This window comes from Erinaceus europaeus, chromosome 5, assembly GCF_950295315.1.
Source record: "Erinaceus europaeus chromosome 5, mEriEur2.1, whole genome shotgun sequence".
In the NCBI taxonomy this organism is placed as follows: Eukaryota; Metazoa; Chordata; class Mammalia; order Eulipotyphla; family Erinaceidae; genus Erinaceus; species Erinaceus europaeus.
The window spans coordinates 8,790,480-8,814,483 of NC_080166.1; the positions used below are offsets into that span (position 1 = coordinate 8,790,480).

Below are 24,004 nucleotides of genomic sequence, written 5' to 3' on the forward strand. Positions count from 1 at the left end.
CTTTTCAAGTATTGCATGTTTTAGTGGAATCTTGGAGTGGGAGCTCTAGTCCACTGAAATGTCGCTTAAAGGACAGGTTCTCCTGTCACTCCCTGAAGCTGTGTGGAAGAAATGATAACAGGGCGTCCTAATGCATTTTAAAAGTGCGAGAAATCAGTCTGTCTAGACTCAAGAGTGTCCTACAGGGACTAGGAATTGGGGAGTGTCTGTGCCCTGAGGTGTCAAGTATGCCAGAGAGGCCAAACCTTTTCATTCTGCCTTTGGTAGGACAGCACCTTCCATGTCTTCTGCAGGCAAAAAGAAGACTTGCAATATCCAAACATTCAAAACCTCATGTGTGCAAACCCCAGCTTTAAATTAGGGGATGGTGTATTTAATAGATAGATGCTTGTCATAGTTTGAGAAGACCTGGGAGAGTGCTAATTGCAACTGAACATATGAAGAGCTTAGCGACAGTTTGTAACTACTAATTTTAAAGAAGTCTTCCATCCTTAAAAAAAAAAGTACTGTTTCCACTTTTTAAGCTTCATGTGTTCTCTTCTATACATATTTGAGGAATAGTTTATAACTCGAGCTTTTATGAACTCAGCTCTCAGTGCAGGGCTTGCTCAGAAATTTGGGAACGATGCCTCACCCCCTGTTTTTGTACATTGACTGTATTTGCCATTATATATATATATATATATATATATATATATATATATATATATATATACCCTGCTTAATTTATAGGGGAGGCAATAGGATATGTACATGTATATAAAACATCAGACAGTAAGTAAATATGACATGTTACAAATGCTTTAGCAAATTTTAACTGGGAAAATAAAAGGATGAAGCCTTCCTGGGAGTTCAGTCTGTTCAGCTATTGAGTGAGGGAAGGCTATGTGCTTTAGGAAGTCATTAAATGGAATAGTACTTGAAATTACTTGTCTTGGAAGTTGAACGTAACGACTAAAAATTACCAAATGAAACATAACATAACGTAAAAAAAAATTATATGCCTGTAACACTCATTTGGTTTGTATTTTCTCCTGCAGGAAAAGAAAGGTTCCTGAAGTATAGGAATGTAACTAGAAATGCTCATTCGTGTAAATATTTGTGTGGATGATTTGGGGTAGTTTTTACAAGCAGACGAGCCGTGACAAAGTCACCACACCTGATTATTGGTGTAGGTGTCAGAATAGTAACTTATGTGGTAGTGAAATATTTCTGAAAACTAAACAAAACCCAAGTAGTTTCATGAATCTAGGAAGAACAGAAGCATATTAGCATGCCTGTGGGCTCATAGAAACACATTTGCTTGTTTTCTTCTAGGATATCACTACTTTAACTGGGGTTCCAGAAGAACATATCAAAACTAGAAAAGTCAGGATCTTTGTTCCTGCTCGCAATAACATGCAGTCTGGAGTACACAATACAAAGAAATGGAAGATGGAGTTTGATACCAGGGAACGCTGGGAAAATCCTTTGATGGGCTGGGCATCAACGTAAGTATTTTGGTTTAATTTGAATGTTGTTTTCAGTGCTCTTTCTTTCTATTTAAATTATCCTTTTTGACATACAGATTTTCAAACTATACTTTTAAAAGACCATTTGTTTATGTATCACTGTGTTCAGTGACACACACACACACACACACACACACACACACACACACACACAGGGACTATTTTTTTAATGTCGCCTGCCACAGCAAACCATAAAGACAGTCTTTTTTTCAGAGTACTATTTATAAAATAAGAACTATTAATATTGTGAACATTTAAATATTATTTATTTACTTTAATGAGAATGGGAAGAACCAGAGTATCTCTCTGGCATATGTGTTGGATTATCAGAAAAGTCATGATTTATTTTTCTGTTTCTCTATGCAAAAATGCATTATGACCTTTCCTACAGTCTAATAGGTTCAGGGATCAGATTTGTAGGTCCTGTGCTCTACCCTGACTACAGATGAGCGTTACTAACATAATCCTATGTATACTGTCATATCTATATTACATGTCCTATACGTGTATATAGCCTTCTCACTGTGTGTATTAGTTTAAGATGCAGTATTTGGATGGTGTTAATGTTGGAGCACTTTTATTGATTTTTAAATTAGAATATAACTTCTTTATAAAATATTTATGAGGGGTAGGAACTGGGTGAGTTTAGATACTAGTGACTTTCAGAGAAATGGATCAACGCCTGAGGTCTTATGGTTAATAATATTTAACAATGCCAGAATAAAGTGGACACCATTTCCGTGTCACCAAAATAGACTCAGTGATCTAAAGTTATCATGAAATAAAGCCCAACGTTAAATGATAGGACTACTTCTAGTTGAATACAATAAATTTCTACTAGAGGAAATAGCCATGCAAGCTATAAAAGTGCCATTCAGGGGGGCCGGGTGGTGGCGCACTTGGTTGAGCGCACGTTATAGTGCACAAGGACCCAGGTACAAGCCTCCCATCACCACCCGCAGGGGATGCTTCACAAGTGGCGAAGCAGGGCTGCAGGTGTCTCTCTGTCTCTCTTTCTCCCCCTTTTTTTTCCCAACTTCTGGCTGTCTATTCAGTAAATAAAGATAATTAAAAAAAATTTTTTTTTCAGTCTGAAAAATAAAAAAGTGCTATTCAGATATCTATAAGTGTCGAGTCTCCAGTTGAAAATAGTTACCAACTTATGTCTTGTTTTAGAAAAGTGTTAGTAATATCTTGAAGTATTTTGGGGTCTTCCTTTCTTTCTTTCTTTCTTTCTTTCTTTCTTTCTTTCTTTCTTTCTTTCTTTCTTTCGCCTCCAGGGTTATTGGTGCCTGCACTACGAGTCCACTGCTCCTGGAGGCTATTTTTCCCATTTTGTTGCCCTGGTTGTTGTGCTTGTTGTTGTGCTTGTTGTAGTTGTTATTGTCATAGCTGTTGTTGTTGGATAGGACAGAGAAAAGTCAAGAGAGGAAGGGAAGACAGAGAGGGAGAGAGAAAGATAGACACCTGCAGATTTGTTGTTGGACAGGACAGAGAGAAATGGAGAGAGGAGGGGAAGACAGAGAGGGAGAGAGAAAGACAGACACCTGCAGACCTGCTTCATTGCTTGTGAAGCGACCCCCCTGCAGGTGGGGAGCCAGGGGCTCGAACCAGGATCCTTCCGCTGGTCCTTGCGCTTTGCGCCATATGTGCTTAACCCGTAGTGTTACCGTCCGGCCTCTGGGAATTTTTTATTAAAGACATCTATCTGCATGTTGCAATTTTAATATTCTTATATTTTATTTGACAAATTATATAAGCAAGTTTTTAAGGTGTTTAGTGTAATTATATTTCATGTAATGTATAGAGTGTTATTATAAATCATTTGCTTGTAGAGACTAAAGAAATCTATAAGATACAAGTTGGTCTATCTATACCCAGTGGCTGAAATGTTACATTTACTCTCTTTGAGTCAGGAAGTTTTAAGGTGTTGTCTGTACATCAGATTCAATGTAGTAACGGATTTGTGGAACATTCAACAGTAAATCATTCAGTATTAAGTTTTATATACTCAAAATGTTTCTGGGTAAAATAAAACACTATATTAGAATGTGTATTTGAATTCTTTTTTTTTTTCATTTTTGAAAAATTTTTAGTTATAAAAAGGAAACACTGACAAAACCACAGGGTAAGAGGGGTACAACTCCACACAATTCCCACCACCAGAACTCTGTATCCCACCCCCTCCCCTGATAGCTTTCCTATTCTTTAACCCTGTGGGAGCATGGACCCAGGGTCATTGTGGGATGCAGAAGGTGGAAGGTCTGGCTTCTGTAATTGCTTCCCCACTGAACATGGGTGTTGGCAGGTGGATCCATACTCCCAGCCTGTCTCTCTCTTTCCCTAGTGGTGCAAGGCTCTGGGGAAGCAGGGCTCCAGGACACATTGGTGGGGTCATCTGGAACCTGGTGGCTGAGAAAAGAGTTAACATATAGAGCCAAATTGTTGACTAATTATGAACCTAAAGGCTGGAATAGTGCAGATAAAGATGTGGGGGTCTCCGTTTTGTAGATAGTTAGTAGGCCTATTTTAGTTATATTCCAAAGGACCCATGACTATACTAGTTTTTTTGTTTGTTTTTCCCCCAGAGCTTGACATCTGATATGCAGGTAGATCCTAGTTATTGTCTGGGAGATGATGTCATGGCTGCAAAAAGGGCCAGAAAGCTGGATCAGGGAAGAGAGTAGCTCCTATTTGAATCAATTCTTTAAGTAACCGTGCTTAAACACAGATTGACACAACTGATATAGTACTAATGTAGAAATAGCAAAATTAAAATTCAAAATATTTGGTGATTAGTTACTATTCTGTGTTTTTTAGAGCAAAACTGAGCCCTAATAGTTGTACATTTATTTAATTCATTAACGGTATTAAAAGCTACATTCCGGGGGCCAGGCTGTGGTGCACTGAGTTAAATGCTCATAATACAAAGCGCAAGGACACGCACAGAGGGTCCCTGCAGGGGGGTCACTTCACAAGCGATGAAGCAGGTCTGCAGGTGTCTATCTTTTCTCTTTCCCTCTCTGCCTTCCCTTCCTCTCTCAGTTTCTCTCTGTCCTATCTAACAACAACAATGAAAAAAGTTGGCCGCCAGGAGCAGTGGATTCTTAGTAAAGAACCAAGCCCCAGAGAGAACTCCGGAGGCAAAAAAAAACAACTAAAGAAAACTAATAAAAGGTAATTATTTAAATAAATTAAACAAAAAGGCAAGATTCCTGGTGACGAATGCTTTGGGTCCTGGTGGAATCCAGACTGACTTTTTAGGTAAAAGAAAGAGAGGAAGAGGAGGAAAGGATATAACACCAAAACCTTCCCCAGAATGGTGAGGGTCCATACGTGGGTCATAGCTGTAGCAAAGCAGACCCCTTCTTCGGTGAGTTTTGTTACCAGCCCAGAAACTGACTTTCAATATATATATATTTTTTCCAAAGAAAAATGAGTTTTGTTTTGGTTTTTCCCTTTGTCAGAACACTGCTCAGCTCTGGCTTATGGTAGGGATTGAACCTAGGTTCATACAACGTTAGGCATGAAAGAAAGTCTTCACTATGGTATCTCCCTACCCTGAAAAAAGGTTACGTTTTTTGGGAACAACAGACCCACTCTATTTTTTGTCCAGTTCATCATTTTGAATCTTGAATATTGAAAAAAGAATCTATATTATTAACTAGATTTTTCTTTTACTTGAATACACCAAGAGTCTTTAAATGAGTAGATTAAGGAGTCTGTACACCATACTTATTGATATTCAAATCAGGCTTTTATTTTGTTTTTTCATGTTTAACATTTTAATGACTCAAGAACATAGCATGTAATATGAGTCATTGTTTGGTAGGTATCTTCAAAAAGATTGTTTCATGGCATGGAACAAAAAGGCAGCCCGCCAACCAATTGGGTGTTACTGCTAATGATGAAATAACTTTCCACACCCATTTCATTGAGTTAGTGGTAATCAGTATTGGTTAAGAAATAAACATCTAAAATCAACCTTGGGATTCTGAGCAAACGGTGTATTCTTTTGGCCGACTTAATAATACTTTTATTTTTCTAAAAAAGTTTGATTGCAATAAAACACATTCAGAAAAGTGTACCAACTAGAAGTATACAGTTCTGTGAGTTTTTACAGTGTAAACACACCTATGTGACTAACATGGAAGCTGAGAAATAAAGCCATTTCCACTACCTTGACACCTATCTCATTCTCCTTTCCAATCCCAGCCCTCCAAAAAGTAACCAGTAACTTTTTTTTTTTTTACCAGAACACTGCTCAGTCTGGCTTATGGCGGTGTGGGATATTGAACCTGGGACTTGAGAGCCTCAGGCAGGAAAGTCTCTTTGCATAATCATTATGCTACACCCCCACCCAGTATCCTGACTTTTTAAAAAAATATTTATTTTATTTATTTATTCCCTTTTGTTGCCCTTGTTTTATTGTTGTAGTTATTATTGTTGTTGTTGGATAGGACAGAGAGAAATGGAGAGAGGAGGGGAAGACAGAGAGGAGGAGAGAAAGATAGACACCTGCAGACCTGCTTTACCGCCTGTGAAGCGACTCCCCTGCAGGTGGGGAGCCGGGGTTCGAACCGGGATCCTTATGCCGGTCCTTGTGCTTTGCGCCACCTGCGCTTAACCCGCTGTGCTACAGCCCGACTCCCAGTATCCTGACTTCTAACAGCATATGTATCAATACTTGAAGAGAGCGCTACCCACTATGCTCTTACGGCTGTTTTTGCTCATTTTTAATTTAATTAAATTAATTAATTTGTTTTAATATTTATTTTCCCTTTTTGTTGCCCCTGTTGTTTTTCATTGTTGTAGTAGTTATTGTTGTTGTTGTTGTTGAGGTCGTTGCTAGGACAGAGAGAAATGGCGAGAGGAGGAGAAGACAGAGGGGGAGAGAGTCACCTGTGAAGCGACTCCCCTGCAGGTGGGGATCCGGGGGCTCAAACTGGGATCCTTACGCGTGTCCCTGCGCCATGTGCGCTTAACCAGCTGCGCTACCTCCCGACTCCCTGTTTTTGTTCGTCGATCTTACGTAACTGAGATCTATTCATTTCACTTTGTCAGTGACTGGGCAGTTTTCAGTTGGGTACAGACCTGCTGCTGAGGTCTCGCACATTGTCGCACATGCAGCCGGGGCCCTCCAGCACACGGAGGCAAGTTCTGGTGCTGTGGTCTCTTTCACATTCTTGTTTCTCTGTCTTTATCTTTAAAAAAAAAAAAACAGGATAAAACCATTATCTTTTGATGTGTGTATAGCTTCTTCGAAAAAGCTAATTAATCCCTGAAGTATTAGTTATGTTACCTTAACTCTGTATACTTTACTCTTATGTAATTAATGCCAGTGACAATGTGAAGAGTTTGTTCTAATAAACAGCTAAGCATATCATTGCCTAGAAATTATAGGGGATATAGTTTATGCCTTGTCAGAATGTATCTGTTTCAGTTTTACTCCTATTCTTACTTCTGGAACATAGCATTAAGTATATATATATTGGGGCCAGGCAGTAGCGCAGTGGGTTAAGCTCACATGGCACAAAGTGCAAGGACCCGCATAAGGATCCCAGTTTGAGCCCCCGGCTCCCCACCTGCAGGGGGGGGGTTTGCTTCACAAGTGGTGAAACAGGTCTGCATGTGTCTGTCTTTCTCTCCCCCCCTGTCTTCCCCTCCTCTCTTGATTTGTCTCTGTCCTATCCGACAACAACAGCTATAACAACAATAACAATAACAACCACAATAAGGGCAACAAAATGGGAAAAATAGCCTCCAGGAGCAGTGGATTCATAGTCCTGGCACTACACCGGGCCCCAGCGATAACCCTGGAAGCAAATATATACGGTGGGAAAATAGCTCAACTAGTGAAGCACTGGAGCTGCAAACTTGAGGTTGATTAGATTACTGGTGCCACCAGGAACTGGAGTGGTACTCTGGTTTCTTGTTCTCCGTCATGCGAAGCGAAGTATTTACATAAAATAAATATTTTTTAAAAACAAAATTTAAAAGTCATGGACTTTCTGAGATTTTGATGCAGAACACAAGGCATTTGCCAAGTTCTAGCGGTGGGGTGCCAAACTCAGATTCCTTCGTAACAGATACCGAAATCTCTGCTCAATCCTTTAGCGTTCCCAGCTATTTTTCCCAATATTAGTAACTCCGTACTGACTGTAGGATAATCGGAGTATAACTCCACACCACTCCCACTCCTAGAGTCCTGTGTCTTCCCTCCTCCCTAATGGTAACCATAGTTCTTCCAAGATCATAGTTATGGGTTGACTATATAATAATATACATATATATGTGTGTGTGTGTTTCAAGTTCATGTGCTTTGATTCTCTGTATTCCACTTCTGAGTGAAACCATCCCTTCCTTACTTGTCCTTCCTTTTTCCGCTTCCCCCTCAGATGAGTGAAACAGCACCTGACTTCCTCAAGTGTTCTCCAGAATTTCTTCCCCATCAATAATGGTGAAAAAAACCAAAGTTTCTTGTCAGAAAAGTTTCCTGTCAGAAAAGTTCCCAGCTAATCTTTTAGAACTATGCCTGTTTATATATTCAGTTCAAAACCTGCTGAGGCCTGGAGATAGCTCACCTGGTAGAGCTCACTTTACTGTGTACAAGGATCAGGGTTTGAACTCCTGCACCCCATCAGTGTACCATGAACAGCACAGGCAGAAGTTCTGTGAATGTGTTTGCTGCCCTACCTACCCACCCCTCCCCGTCACTCACTCTCTCCTTTGTTTCTATCTGTCTCCCTCTGCCTCCCACCCTCAGTGCCCCACTCACTGTGTCTCAAGTTGAAATGAAAAACAAATCTTCACAGGCTGGGTGATGGTTCACCTGGTAGAGCACCCAGGTTCAAGTCCCCAGTCCCCACCTGCAAAGGAGGAAACTTCTTGAGTGATGAAACAGTGTTGAAGTGTCTCTTTCTCCCCCTCTCTTGTCTTTACCTCTCAATTTTTCTCTATCTCTAATCCAAAATAATAAAATATACATTATTTTAAATATGGTCTTAAAAATAATGTCCAGAAGGAGAAGCTGGAGGAAGCAAGTAGGAGGCCCCAGTGGGCAATTAAAAAAATTGTAAGGTAGGGTCTGGGCAGTGACACAACTGGTTGACCACACACTTTTCCCGAGTGCACAGACCTGGGTTTGAAGCCCCGCTCCTCTCCTGTGTGTGGGGAGGTATTTCACAAGCGGTGAAGCAGGTCTACAGGTGTTTATCTTCTCTCCCATATCTCCCCTCCTCTTCTGATTTCCTCTGTCCTATCAAGTAAAAATAGAAAGACAAAAGGAAAAAAAATATGGCTGCCAGGAGCAATGCATTCATAGTGCTGGCACCGAGCCCCAGCAATAACTCTGGTGGCGGTGAACATGGACAGACAGACAGATAAATATTGTAAGGTACTGGTAGTACACCAGGCAGGAAGCCTGCTTTGCCGTGTATAGAAATGTGACGCAGTTTCAAGCTCCAGTAGCCCACGCAGGAGCACTGGGGCACTGGGTGAAGCTTTGATTGCTGCTGCTTCTCTCCCCTCCGTCTTTGTCTTTTTGATCTGAAAAGAGTTGGCTTCAACAAAAAAGCTCCTTTCTCTCTGCCTTACTCCTTTACACTACTTTATCACTAAATTTCTAACCATTCTGGCAGTCTTAAACTCCGCTTCTAGACTCTTGATGCTGATAAGACTGTAACTTTCTGTTGGAATTTTTCTTGTTTCTATCGAATTTGTGTGTGTGTGTGTGTGTGTGTGTGTGTGTGTGTGTGTGTGTGTGTGTGTGGGCGGAGGGGAACTACAGAATTCTGAATCTAATCTAGTGTGGTACCTTTCTTTAAAAAATTGAATCCTCCGCAGTTTCTTTCCTGCTTTTACTTACTCCCTGTTCTTTTTTTTTTCTTCCCTGTTTTGTTCAGAGTTTATAAATATTATGTAGTTGTTAAGCACATAAAGTCTGACTTTAAAGGTAGGTAAAACTGCCGTTACTCAGAACCTCAGTAACTGAGAAGTCAACAGATAAATCTAATAAAAATACAAGCACACATTATATTTAGTGAAGATCGAAAAGAGAGATTATAGGTTATAAGCAGCTGGATGAGGATAGGAATAGAAGAACTCACGGAAAAGAACAGTTGTCAGTAGCCAGGCGAGAGGATGACTCTCGCTAGGCTGTGATAATGACCTTCTGTTATATTTGAAGTGGAAGGAACAAACCAAACTAGTGAGAACATAGAGGAACAGTTGGCAGTCTGATCTGTCTAGTTGATCTCTTCTTTATTATTATTATATTTACTTATTGGCTAGAGACAGCCAGAAATCGAGAGAGAAGGGGAGATAGAGAGTGAGAGAGACAAAGAGACCCCTGCAGCCCGGCTTCACCACCTACAAGTGGGGACCAGGGGCTTGAACTCTGACCTTGCACACTGTAATATGTGCACAAGACTAGGGGTCATTTCTCTGGTACGAAATGTATGCGCATAGCCAGGTGCGCCGCCACCTGGCCCCTTAGCTGATGACTTCTACAGAGAGTAATTAAAAGACTGGTAAGTGAGTTTTGATCAAATTGTGTACTTTTAAATTCCAGAGTAGGGGAATTGACATCAATTTTCATATATATATATATATATATATATATTTAATTTTTTATATTTATTTATTTTCCTTTTTGTTGACCTTATTTTTTTTATTGTTGTAGTTATTATTGTTGTTGTTATTGATGTCGTCGTTGTTAGACAGGACAGAGAGAAATGGAGAGAGATGGGGTAGACAGAGAGGAAGAGAGAAACATAGACACCCGCAGACCTGCTTCACCGCCTGTGAAGCGACGCCCCTGCAGGTGGGGAGCTGGGGGCTCAAACCGGGATCCTTATGCCCGTCTTTGCACTTTGCGCCAGGTGCGCTTAACCCACTGTGCATCAGTTTTCTAGGCAGTGGAAGCTAAAGTTTTGGAGTTGAATTTTAGAGAGATTAACCTGCTAGCGTGCTGGAGGGTGGACTGAAGTAAAGCCAGTGGGACAGAACGGGCAAAATAGCCCACTTGGGTAGTATGCTGCTCTGCCATGCGCACCAGCCGAGTTTGAGCCCCACTTCCACCGCAAGGAAGGAAGCTTTGGCACGATGGTCTGTCACTCTGCCTCTCTGCCTCTGTCTTAACGTTGAAAATCGACGGAAAGGAGCACAGAAATATTAACTAGGCAGGGATTTTTTTTTTTTTTTTTGGTAGTTGATGGACAGTGAAAAAGGGTGTAAAGTGATCGTGACAACAAAGCAAAAAGAACTGACGTATGAGATGAAGCTGAGTGGCTAGACATGCTGACTTGTCGGCACAGGTCACTACTGCGTAACTCTGCACTCCTTCACGAGTAAAGCTGGGGTAAGAATAACGGTTCATACGCACCCTTTGCAGGAAATAAGAGTCATGATCGCCTCGTGGCTCCCGAGTGTCGTCCTGCAGTTTCTTCTCGGTGGTTCCTTAGTTTCAAGTAAGCTCATGTGCAGATTAGCATTCATCAAGCTCATGCATATTTATTTGAAACCTTCAGTTTTCAATAGAGTTTATGTTAAGATACCACGTGTCTTTAAAAGGAGAAATCAATAGAAAATGAGCATTTCTCTTTGGTGTTTAATACTACTGGCCATAGAGGAACTTTTTTTTTTTAAATAGTGAGGTTTATGCTAAAAATACATATTTTTAATAGGAATCTTATAGGAATCCCAGAATAGTAACCATAGCATGTAGCCAGCACTTCAGAAACAGCCATTCGTGAGTGGGTTTTTTTGTGTTTTTTTAAATTTTATTTATTTATTTACCCTTTTGTTGCCCTTGTTGTCTTTTTATTGATGCTGTAGTTGTTGTTGTTCTTGATGTCGTCGTTGTTGGATAGGACAGAGAGACATGGAGAGAGGAGGAGAAGACAGAGAGGGGGAGAGAAAGACAGACACCTGCAGACCTGCTTCACCGCCTGTGAAGCGACTCCCCTGCAGGTGGGGAGCCCAGGGCTCGAACTGGGATCCTTATGCCGGTCCTTGTGCTTTGCGCCACCTGCGCTTAACCCGCTGCACCACCGCCCGACTCCCTCGTGTTTATTTCGATGAAAGCTACTTCCCATGCACCCTCTGGTGTATAGCTCTTATTTCTCCAGTACTCAGAAGCAATTCCTGAGCCCTCTTTTCTGTTAGTTACACTTCTATGTTTCTAAATAGAAAGCTTTTTATTTATTTATTTTTTTGCTATTCAAAGAGTCATAACAAATAGTACTCTGTCTCTTTATAAACATACTACCAAGAGTCACATTGTTGAAGTTATATTTATTGTATTTTTAAAATTTTTTCCCCTTTTTGTTGTCCTTTTGTTTATTGTCATTGTTACTGCTGTCGTTGTTGTTGCATGGGACAGAGAGAATTGGAGAGAGGAGGGAAAGATAGAGAGGAGGAGAGAAAGACAGACACCTGCAGACCTGCTTCACTGCCTGTGAAGCGACTCCCCTGCAGGTGGGGAGCCGGGGGCTCGAACCGGGATCCTGATGCCGGTGCGTGCTATTTATTGTATTTGTATAAAGAATCTTTGCAGGTTTATAAGCATTACCAGTACTTTAGCATAAGGACTCAATTGGATCTCAGGTCTAGGACTTTTCATTTTTTAAATTGACCTCATGCTTAAAAGAACATTGTTGGGCTCCGCAGTGGAGTGGGAGCTTCACAGGCAGGGCTGCAGGAGTCCCTCTTTCTCTCCCCCCCACCCCGTCCCTCCCTTCCCTCAACTTCTCTCTGTCCCATCAAAAGAAAAGAAAACAGGAAATAGCAAAAGGGTGACCCGTGATAACTCTGTTGGCAATTAAAAATATATATATAGAGAGAGAGAGAGTCAAAGCAAGAAGGTTCATTAACAAGTTCAGAGGTGGGACAGGAGTGGGCAGAACGTTCCAAGTGTCCATTTCTGAGTTGAACCCTGGTATCCGTGGAAGCAATAGCTGGCGCCCCGCCCCTGCCCCGCCTCCAACCCGCTCTGTCCCTGCCCTGTCCTTGCCCTGCCCTGCCCTGGCCGGCCCTGCCCCTGCCCTGCCCTGCCCTGCCTCTGCCCTGCCCCAGCCCTGCCCTGGCCGGCTCTACCCCAGCCCTGCCTCTGCCCTGCCCCAGCCCTGCCCTGGCCGGCTCTACCCCAGCCCTGCCTCTGCCCTGCCCCTGCCCTGCCCCTGCCCTGCCTCTGCCCTGCCCCTGCCCTGCCCTGCCCTGCCCCTGCCCTGCCCCTGCCCAACCCCTGTCCCTGCCCTGCCCTTGCCCCTGCCCTGCCCCTGCCATGCTCCTACCCCTGCCCCTGTCCTGTCATTGCCCTGCCCCTGCCACCCCAGCCCTGCCTCTGACCTGCCCCTGCCCTACACCAGCTCTGTCCCTGTCCCTGCCCTGTCCCTGTCCCTGCCCTGCCCCTGCCCTGCCCCTGTCGCTGCCCCTGTCGCTGCCCCTGTCCCTGCCGTGCCCCTGTCCCTGGCCCTGCCCCTATCTCTGCCCCTGTCCCTGCCCCGTCCCTGTCCCTGCCCTGCCCCTGCCCCTGTCCCTGCCCTGCCCCTGCCCCTGCCCCTGTCCCTGCCCTGTTCTGCCCTTCCCCTGTCCCTGCCCCTGTCCCTGCCCTGCCCCTGTCCCTGCCCTGCCCTGCCCCTGCCCCTGTCCCTGCCCTGCCCCTGTCCCTGTCCCTGCCCTGCCCCTGCCCCTGTCCCTGCCCTGCCCCTGTCCCTGCCCTGTTCTGCCCTTCCCCTGTCCCTGCCCCTGTCCCTGCCCCTGTCCCTGCCCCTGTCCCTGTCCCTGTCCCTGCCCCTGTCCCTGCCCCTTGCCCTGTCCCTGCCCTGCCCCTGTCCCTGCCCCTTGCCCTGCCCCTGTCCCTGTCCCTGCCCTGCCCCTGTCCCTGTCCCTGCCCTGTCCCTGTCCCTGTCCCTGCCCTGCCTCTGCCCCTGTCCCTGCCCTGCCCCTGCCCCTGCCCCTGTCCCTGCCCTGCCCCTGTCCCTGTCCCTGCCCCTTGCCCTGCCCCTGTCCCTGCCCTGCCCCACCCTGCCCCTGCCCCTGCCCCTGCCCCTGTCCCTGCCCTGCCCCTGTCCCTGTCCCTGCCCCTTGCCCATCTAGTTCTCTGTTTAAAAAAAAAAAAATAGCCCTCTCACAACATTGAAGCCATACATAGTGCAGGTACCCAGCCCCAGTGATCACCCTGATATAAGGACAGTTTGAGAATCTTCTTGGAATTTTTTTTTACTCAGCATTTTTTAAGAGTTGAGTAAATACCCTTAGCCTTCTCTCCCTTTTAAAAGATTTATTAACGAAGGGGGGGCAAGGAGAGAGAATCAGAGAATCACTCAGTCATATGTGATGCCAGACACCAAACTCAGATACTTCACTAGTAGTATTTTTATTTTCTGTTAGAGCAACTGTTCGCTTCTTCTTTTCTTTTCTTTTCCTTTTTCCCCCCACAGGATTATGGCTGGGGCTTGTCTGCAACTACGAACCCACTGCTTTAGTCCCCGGTTTTCCCGTTTTTTCCATTTTAGTGGATACGACAGAGAGAAAATGATAGAGGAGGGGGAGAAAAAGAGAGAGAGACAGAGACACCTGCAGACCTGCTTCACCGCCTGTGAAGCATCTTGGCGGCAGGTGGGGAGCCGGGGGCTCCAATTGGAACCCTTGAACCCGGATCCTTGCGCGGGTACTTGCACTTTGTACAACGTGCACGTAACTGGGTACGCCGCCTTCGGACCCCCACTTGTTAATTTTCTAAACATTTAACTTTAATTTTAATGTTGATAGCTTTTCAACCAAACCTTAATGTTAAATTGTGGATAAAAATTTTCTTTCAGGGCCGATCCCTTATCCAACATGGTTCTGACTTTCAGTACAAAAGAAGATGCCATTGTCTTCGCAGAGAAAAATGGTATGTTGGATCCGTTTTATTTTGTTTTGGCAAATGAAACCGATGTGTGATTTTGCTCATTCTTAGCCGTAATCAAAGTCACCCATGGATGCACGATTCGAGTTGACAGAAATATTTCAATATATTTAGCCCAGTGGTTTTTAAATTATTTTAATACATCAGAATATCTCCTCCAGAAAAAAAAATTTTTTTAAAGCTAGAATGCCCATATAACTTGTAGAAAACAAAATAAGTTTAATCTGAAATAAAGGCAGTCAACACAACTACCTGTTTAATTCACATCGTGTTTAGGACTCACTCCTCAGACTCACTAACACTGGATTTTTAGACTCAAGCTAAGCACCTCATAAGGCAGCCGATCCCAGTTTTGACACTTGCTATTACTGCCTCCTTTCTATTTTAAACCAAAATCTCATGCTTGTTTTTGCATCTAATCTTCAGTTATTTGAAAATAGCCGGTGTTATCAATTTCCCCTCTAAAATGTCCTTTAAGCCCAAGTGTCTCATTGGCTACTTTTCTAGATAAAGCGTGTGGAGTAGAATTGATGACCCCAGTCATGTCACACGTGTATGCTGCTGTTAGCAAAGATGGGACAAGTCTTCTCCGTCGTCCCTTTCCTCTTGTTATGTCATGCAGTACAGAGTACTAGAATGAAGCGGCAGAAGCAGCCCGGTGCTGGTGCTAATCTCATTGTGCACCTTTGAAGCTACATGGCTTTGCATTAGTTTCGTAATGAACTTATTATTTTCTTACCGTTAGAAGTTTGCTTATGATGTAGGTGTACTTAGTCCAAGATATCTGGTGCTTAATAGACACTTGGCAGCTATTCTCACTTTCACTTACCTGCAGCTGGCTTTTATTTTTGAAATATTATAGAAGTTTATTATTACTATAAGGCAGCAAATGTTGTTGTTTTTTTTGTTAAGTTGTTAGGGTTGCCTACACATTGCTGTAAAGGCAATATAGTACTTACATTATCTAGAATATTTTGTTTTTCACCCCAAGATAACACTATGTAGTTTATAATGAGAGGTCTGAAGCAAAGCAGCCTACCTCGCCTGATAAGTGTATAAAATAAAGCGAGTAAACATAGCTCTCAGATCTCTTCCGCTATTAGTATAAGTTCAGACAATCAAATACTTTGTTAAGTGCCATGCCTTCTTAACACATTCTCAGGAAAGTTCAAGAATATTAATTACTTAATGGCCTCTAAGTGGCCATGGTTTTAAAAATATTATTGTGGTTTAAAAGGACCATTGCTCTCTTTTTGATTAAACTGTAGTATAGCATATCAAAAACAGTCCTATTAATATTTTTCATCTTTCCAGCCTACCATATTTCATGTCTGACACCTTGAAAATTATTCATTTGAGGTCTGTAATGTGAGTTTAATAACAGGAAATCTAATTAAAGTGTTAAATCTCTTGTTAGCATCTCTCTAAGTGGTCACAAGGACCACCTGACGACAGTTGCGTGTGAATCACAGCTGTGAACCTAGCCGCTGCTATAATAACATGCCTTTCCAATCTAACTGATTAATATTGTTCAACTTGCTTTCCTGGGGAGATAGCAATAGTCAGTATAACTCAGGAAAGCTTAACTGATTGTTCCTTCTAATACTGTGATGAAGCAGAAATTAATCTACAAGGCAGCAGGAATTATATCATAGCCACTGCTTCCCCCAACACCCAGAACTAGCACAGAGAAAACATAATAGATATTCAATATCCATAGAAAAATCTGTAGAGAACTGTTGTCTGAAATATAGTCCTCTACTCAAGGATTTAAAGCCACTCTATTTTCTTAGGAAAGCCTGGTTTATTCTCCCCTTGAATTCAATGTTGTGATCTGTCTCCTTTATTTATTATTTAACATCATGTATCTCACTACCCACTGTGGCAGCAAGTCTAAGTAAACACCACTGGAGTGGTGCACCCAACACCCAACACCCAACACATGGAGACCAGCAACTGTACTTGTGTGACAGTTGCTGTATAAGCCGACCTTGTCCAGCACTTCTTCTTCTTCTAGCATTTGCCCTTCTTCCGTAGCTAGTCAACAGTGTCAGGTTGAGCCTGATGTCAAGTTTCGAGACCTCCTTTGAATCTGGAGAGGGGGCAGTCGTTGACTATGTGGGTCATAGTCTGTCTGGAGCCGCAGGGGCAGTTCGGGTCGTCTCTGGCTCCCCAGCGATGGAACATAGCGGCGCACCGGCCATGGCCTGTTCGATAGTGATTGAGGAGGGCCCAATCATAACGTGCTAGGTCAAAGCCGGGTGGACGCTTGCAGGGGTCTGTGATGAGGTGTTTGTTCTTGACCTCAGCTGACTGCCAACTCTGTTTCCAAGAGTCTGGAACAGAGAAGTTCAGTGTAGGCGTAGGGGACCAGATTGGGTGACGAGACGTCAAGCGTTGGACGGGGTGGGCGAAGATATCCGCGTAGATTGGCAGTAGACGTGGGTTGTCCAGCACTGAAGTGATTGAAAACAGATGGACGCCAAATCAGTGGCTGTAGGATCTCTTCCAGGTCGCACAGCGTCCCTCCATGCTGATCTTGCCCCTCTTGGTATGAGTGATAGTGGAGACCACAGACCTGAATCCCCACTCAGACATTTTGTTCTCAGCTAGTGCTATTTAAGTTTGGTTTCAAAAACACTTCAGAAGCACTAGATACAAAGACTTGGATTTAAAAAAAACAAAAAAACCTGACAGATAGGGTTCTCCTTTCGTATCTGTCTGTCAGCATCTTCAGCAAGGCATATTTCACTAGGTGTTGACCTTGAGAAGTATATTTCTTCATCTTTAGCAGAAGAAGTTGGATCAGATGAGTTAAATAAAAAAAGAAAAAGAAACTACAGACTATTTTGTTAAACAGTGAAAATTTAGTTTTCCCATTTTTTAAAAAAAGATTTTGTTTTTGTTTTTGTTTCACTTTGTTTTTAATTTTTTTTTTTTATTTTCCCTTTTGTTGCCCTTGTTGTTTAAGTTGTTATTGATATCATCGTTGTTGGATAGGACAGAGAGAAATGGAGACGGGAGGGGAAGACAGAGAGGGGGAGAGAAAGACAGACACCTGCAGACCTGCTTCACCACCTGTGAAGCGACTCCCCTGCAGGTGGGGAGCCTGTGGCTCGAACCGGGATCCTTACGCCGGTCCTTGTGCTTCTCACCACATGTGCTTAACCTGCTGTGCTGCCGCCCGACTCCCAATTTATTTTTACAAGAGAGAGACACCAGAGCAACTGTCATCTCTGGCAAGGGGCAGTGGTGCAGATTGAAAGTGGGGCTCTGACACCTCAGGTACACAGGTTTCATGCGTAACATTGCGATGTCTCTCCAGCCCTAACTGGCTTCTCTGCTGTGTAATCTTACTGCAGTATCCTATACTCTGAAGAGCATGCGTCCTTCTGCTGAGAGAGGGTTCTGTGTGCATAGTAAGCTCTGGCCAAGGTCATTCGCTTTAGAAGCATTCAATATTTGACTCCCAACGGTGTTTAGAATAGGAAGTTTTCAGGTAAAACTGCCACACATAGGGGCTAGTCTAAAAATATGATCACTCTATTTGGCTTGCTCTTCTCAGTTTTCTTATTTTCCTTAATTATAAAAGGACTGGGGGAGGTTTCAAGAATCTAAACACACCTCCTACCACAGACATAATGAATGCACACGATGAACAGAGCCTCACAATGTCTGTGGTAGGGTTTCCTTTGAGAGAGAAGAGGCAGATATACAAGCCCTCAGCAACAAAGAAAACCAAACCCTCCTCTAGGAATAGCATTTCATGATGTGGGCGAGAGGGAGTGCACTGGAAATCTGGAACTTTGCCGTGGTGGCGTCCAAGGAGGAGTGTGGCCCACGTCAGGTACACCGACAGCTGTGTCCTAGATAGACAGTGGAGACAAGCCCTGGAATGACTGACAGTAAAGGCTGTCGCTCTGGGGAGATGTGAAATCGTGTGTCTAAGACAATAACAACCTCACAATAGCATATTTCATCGAGAAAAACCAACTTTATTTTAGTATTATCACTATTTATTTACTTATTTTGCCCCCGTGGTTATTGCTGGGGCTTGGTACCTGCACTGCGAATCCACTGCTCCTGGTGGCCATCTTTTTCCCCACTGTTGTTGTTGTTGCTATTATTGTTGCTCTTGTTGCCGGTATTGTTGTTGTTGGACAGGACAGAGAGAAATAGAGAGAGGAGGACACGACGGAGAGGGAGAGAGAAAGATAGACACCTGCAGACCTGCTTCACCGCCTGTGAAGGGACTCCCCTGCAGGTGGGGAGCCGGGGGCTCTAACCGAGATCCTTACGCCAGTCCTTGCGTTTTGTGCCACATGTGCTTAACCCACTGCGCCACCGCCCGTCTCCCCCCCCCTTTTTTTTTTAATTTAGTGACAGAGAACCAGAGTGTCACTGTGGCAGATGTAGTGACAGTGGTTGAACCCTCCAGGATCTCACACATAGGAAATCTTGCATTCTACCACTGAGCCACTTCCCCAGCCACTGCTAACTCTTGAGCCCAGTAAGCTACCAGATTTATCCTATGACACATATGAATAGTGGCAAATTTCTCCCTTCTGAGGACCACTGAATAGCCTTTGTTTCCTTATTAACTTAGGGAAACAAGTGCCAGGCCGTTTTACCTGGAAGGCCGTTGTTAGCGTTGGCTCCATAACGTCTGTTTAGTTCCTTAAAATCTAAACTTCAGTTCCTGGTTATATCTGATTAAATGAACATCATTCATATATATTATTCCAGGTAAGACCTTGGTTAAATAACCAATGTCTCTGATTCTGTTCTAATAAAAAGTAGGACATTAGGTTATTCAACATGTTCAAATAACTGTACTACCATGAAAATATAAAATGATTCAAGACTCCTCAAATTCTGTGGGCCATGCAAGAGAACATCATTTAAATTTTTTTTTCTTTATTGGGGGAATTGATGGTTTACAGTTGACAGTAAAATATAGTAGTTGGTACATGTGTCACATTTCTTTTTTTTTTAAAGGTTTTTTTTAATGTTTATTTATTCAGTCCCTTTTGTTGCCCTTGTTTTATTGTTGTTGTTATTAATGTCATCGTTGTTGGATAGGACAGAGAGAAATGGAGGGAAGAGGAGAGACAGAGAGGGGGATAGAAAGACAGACACCTGCAGACCTGTTTCACCGCCTGTGAAGCGACTCCCCTGCAGGGTGGGGAGCTGGGCACTCGAACTGGGATCCTTACGCTGGTCGTTGCACTTTGCGTGGCACCACGTGCACTTAACCGCTATGCTACCTTCCGACTCCCAATGTGTCGCATTTCTGTTTTCCACACAAAATTCTAACCCCCCCCCGACCTAGGCCCTCCTCCGCCATCATGTTCCAGGACCTGAACACTCCCCCTTCACCCAGTGTCCTTTGGTGCAATACAGCAAATCCACTCCAAGTTCTGCTTTGTGTTTTCCCATCTGCAGAGAACTTCATTTATAAATAATTTTAGCCTTAAGAAGAAATGAGAATTTCCTTAAATATTAAAAAATAGACCAATAAAACAATATTAACACATTCCATACATACACTACAGTAATCCTTAATCAGTTCATTTAGCCTAACTAACTCTCGTTTTGCTGTATTATAAATTGCTTTTCAGTTAGAGTTCTGATTCTGGTATTGGCTTAAAACTATTCAAAGGATGCTTTTAGAAGCATGTACTCAAAAGTACCGTGCAACTCTCCTTTGTTGAAGCCAAAACTTTCTAGCCTATAGTTAATTGTAACAGCTTTTAGGAAAATACCGGAGTAAAACAAAGCAGGAGTATATCTTCACAAATTGTAAAAGACTTAAGTTGACTGTATTTAATGCTGTGTAAGTACCACGCTCTAACCACTGTGCTTCCAGAGCTCCGATGTGGGTACGAGGAATCTGTTGGTAACATTAAGTACAGTTGGACCACTGATCTATGATAAGAGACAGAGAATTGAGAAGGAAGGGGGTGTATAGAAAGGAAGAGAGAAAGAGAGATATCTGCAGTACTGCTTCACCACTCATGAAGTCTCCCATGGTGGGGACTTGAACCAGGTCCTTGCACACTGTAACTACAGGGTATGCCACCACCCGGTCCAATCCTTATCATTTTTTTTCATAGCAGTTATATTCTGTAACATAATTGTAAACATTGAATCAGCTATATGAGATATTGCTTCTAAAGGAAACAGTTTTCTGTGAGCCTCTAGTCACAGTTTTTATCAGCTGATCAGTGGCAGTGTTATATGTGTTTATGTTTAAGGCACCTTAGTAAATACAGAATTCTTGGTCTACAGTGCTATCACTTAGGTCTGAATGAAGTTTATCTAACACAAATTTTGGGACATCACAGCCTTCTAATGCACTCAGAAACTGGGTTCGACAAACAGTGAAATCACTAGTAAGAAAGATAAAAATGTTAAAAAAAGAATCATGGCTGTAAATAGACCATGGAAAGGACACTTGTTTATAATGAGAGCGGAGATGAGAAGGCAAAGCATTACCTTGCATGACCTCGGCAGGAAACATGTCTGTCGTCGTGTGACTCAAATTTCCCCCCACTCCTGTCATAAATGACCACAGAAGCATGGTGAGTATTGCTGCGGGGGTAACAGAAATGAGAAAGAGTGACAGCAAATTGACTAAATAATATTCTGGAAGTCCCTGTGTATAAGTCACTCCCCACACCAATTACATTATATATATATTTCTGAGTGAGCCTTGAACAGTTTCTCCCTCTAGAAACATGTGCTCCTGATTCCTAATCGATAATTTTTGAATGTTTTTTTCAGAATGCAAAAGTGGAGTGGTTAGAATCTTGGCTTTTTTTTCTTTTCTTTCTTTCTTTTTTTTTGTAGTCAATTCTGAATAATATAACTGAAAAATTACTGTCTTGGAAATAATGACACTATAGAAACTATATAATTTGAAAAAATAAAATTCAAGGGGACCACTTCCTGGTGCATTAAGGGTGTCTTCAGGCGTTGTAGTTGTGACAGGTACATGAGGTTACTAATCTTCTAAGTATTTCACGCGCTTCACATTTTCAACTTAATTTCTCATTTTGATCATCGTATGCTCATGGAAAGAGCCCAGGCAAGGTCGGGTGAGTTGAGGGTAATGAGGCCACAGGTCACATGAAGAATCTCAAAGCCTGTTCTTCCTGGTACTTTCTAAATGGCAAAGATATTTAAAAATTGCTCTCAAGTTCCACCTTCCCTCTCTCTGCCTCAAATATTAGATACTTGGGAATTTCAAAGTAGAGGAATTGTCAAAGTGAAATTTCCTGAAAACCTACTTTCTCCTCCCTGCCCCCCAAATATTTTTTAAGTATTTACTTATTTATTATTGGATAGACACAGAGAGAAATTGAGAGGGAGGGAGAGAGGCTCTTTGAATAAAGAGAAACAAAGAGACACACCTGCAGCCCTGCTTCACCACTCATGAAACTTGCCCCCTGCAGGTGGGGGACCAGGGGCTTGAACCTGGGTCCTTGGATGCAGAGATGTGTGCACTTAACCAGGTGTGCCACCTCCCTGCCCCACCCCCAATTGTTTTCTAAGTGTACACAGGCCTGGTAAGGAGTCCTGAAACCTTCCAAGTAACAACATGCCTCAGTTGGGTCTCCCAAAACCTTTGCTATTCTGACCTCATGCCTCTGTTAGCAGTGACTACCAGGTAGTCCTATCAGTTTGTGCCGATTCTTGCTTTGTACACAACTAGAAGTAGGAAAAACCACTCATACCGTTCACTTCGAACTAATGCCGTGGGTTGAGTTTAGGTTATTAGAGGAGACAGACCTCTTTATAGAACTTGAATCCAGATTACTAGGAGGTACCCTGTTTCACAAGCAAGAAAAGCATTCATGAATATTTCTCAAGTTTTACATAGCTGAATCCTAAATGTTTTGTAAATAAAGATGAATTTCCCTAGGTCTCATGTGTTTAGCTTATAAGTTACTGTTGTGGTTTGCTTGTTCCCTGGTTCTTGTGTGTGGTGTCTGTGTGTAGAATTTGGAAAGATTACACCAATGTTCATGTCATAGGAATCAGATCTGAAGGTCAACAAAACAAAAGTGCATTTCTGGAAGAAAGAAAAAAAAGAGTTGAGCATTGGCAGTTACAGATCACATTTTAAGTTAAGCAGAGCATTTGCCAGAGTAGCCCTCCAATATTAGGACTTAACGTGCAAAATATTCTTGTGAAAGCATTCCACTCTATGAGATGGCGAGGGGAATCCGTTTCTCATCACTTAGGTGCTGGTGGTTGGATTTGTGGTTAATCCACGCCATATGGCTGCTCTCCTCAGCTCCTAGGAGCTTTGCCCCATCCCTGGGGCAGCTGCCTGAAACTCAATGCTTTGATCTTCTGCTGCACAGCTGGGAAGAGAAAGGGCTGGCTTTTAGTACCCTAATAGAACAGCATATGGAACTGTTGTCATTATAGGCTACACCTTGATTTTATATGGCCATTCTTGAGAGAGAGAGAAGAGAGAAAGAGAGAGCAGTGTTTCCACTTCCAAATAAAATTCCATTCTTAACCTTGATTTTATATGGCCATTCTTGAGAGAGAGAGAGAGAGAGAGAGAGAGAGGAGAGAGAGAGAGAGGAGAGAGAAGAGAGAAGGAGAGAAGGAGAGAGCAGTGTTTCCACTTCCAAATAAAATTCCATTCTTAGATTTCTGCTTTATGTTTCTCACAAGTTATATTTTTAAGAACAGATCATGAGCGGGAAATAGAAAGGATAAGTTCTTGTGACTCTGTATTAAATGTAAATGTTGAGTGTCCTCTCAAGTGTTCTTAGCCTCTCCTCACAAAAGTTCCCTGCTGGCTCCAGTAGCCTTTGTCTGTTGCTTAATTTCATTTGGGATAGACCAGGGTGTGAAGTATTGCGGGGCCAGTAGATTTGTTTGTTGAAACTGTGAAATGAACTCTTTGGAGAGGAGTGCTGAAAAAATGTGATCAGATCCCTAAAAGTCGAGGAAATATTTTAGGGAACCCCCACTTATGCATTACTTAGGTCTGACACATATTAGGTCATAGCAATTATTGGGAAACAAGGCCAAGGTAAATGCATCTGTTTCCTTTTGCATCTCTAAAAGTAAAGAATTCTAAGTTCAGATTTCAGTAGAACAGTAATGCCAACACTGCCCTCTTTATCTTCTTTTTAAAAAAATTCTCCGATAGATTTATTGAAGAAATATATCCGTCTGACAGAATTTCCCATATTCTAGGTTATATTGACCATATACTGTCCTCAGACATTTTATTCCATTGCCTCAAGTTTTGCAAAGTTGGAAGTTAGAATGAGAGACTTGATAAAATTTAGCTTTAACTGTATTTGTTTGTAAGAGAATTTCATAGGTGCAACCATTAGGAGGTTCTTAATACCTGATTTTCTTTCTCTGCCACTGGTGACCACTGATGGTCACTCCTTCAGTGTGTTATTTTAATAGTGGCTCATTTATTATTATCCCATTATTCATTCTTCATTTTAAGTGGAATATTCTATACAGAGGAATTATCCCTAATCAACTACTTGGTTACCTTAGACAGAGTTTATATAGGAAAGGCTTAATTCTTAATTGT

At 42.6% G+C, this 24,004-nt stretch overlaps 1 protein-coding gene across 1 annotated transcript in view; it reads left to right on the forward strand.

Annotated features, from left to right (window-relative positions):
* NDUFS4 (NADH:ubiquinone oxidoreductase subunit S4) overlaps positions 1-24,004 on the forward strand; it is a 79,030-nt gene that overhangs the window by 49,590 nt on the left and 5,436 nt on the right. Inside the window, exons 3-4 of the mRNA XM_007518900.3 lie at positions 1,318-1,490; positions 14,336-14,409. Of these exons, the coding sequence (XP_007518962.1) occupies positions 1,318-1,490; positions 14,336-14,409 (247 nt within the window). The remainder of the gene's footprint in view (positions 1-1,317; positions 1,491-14,335; positions 14,410-24,004) is intronic.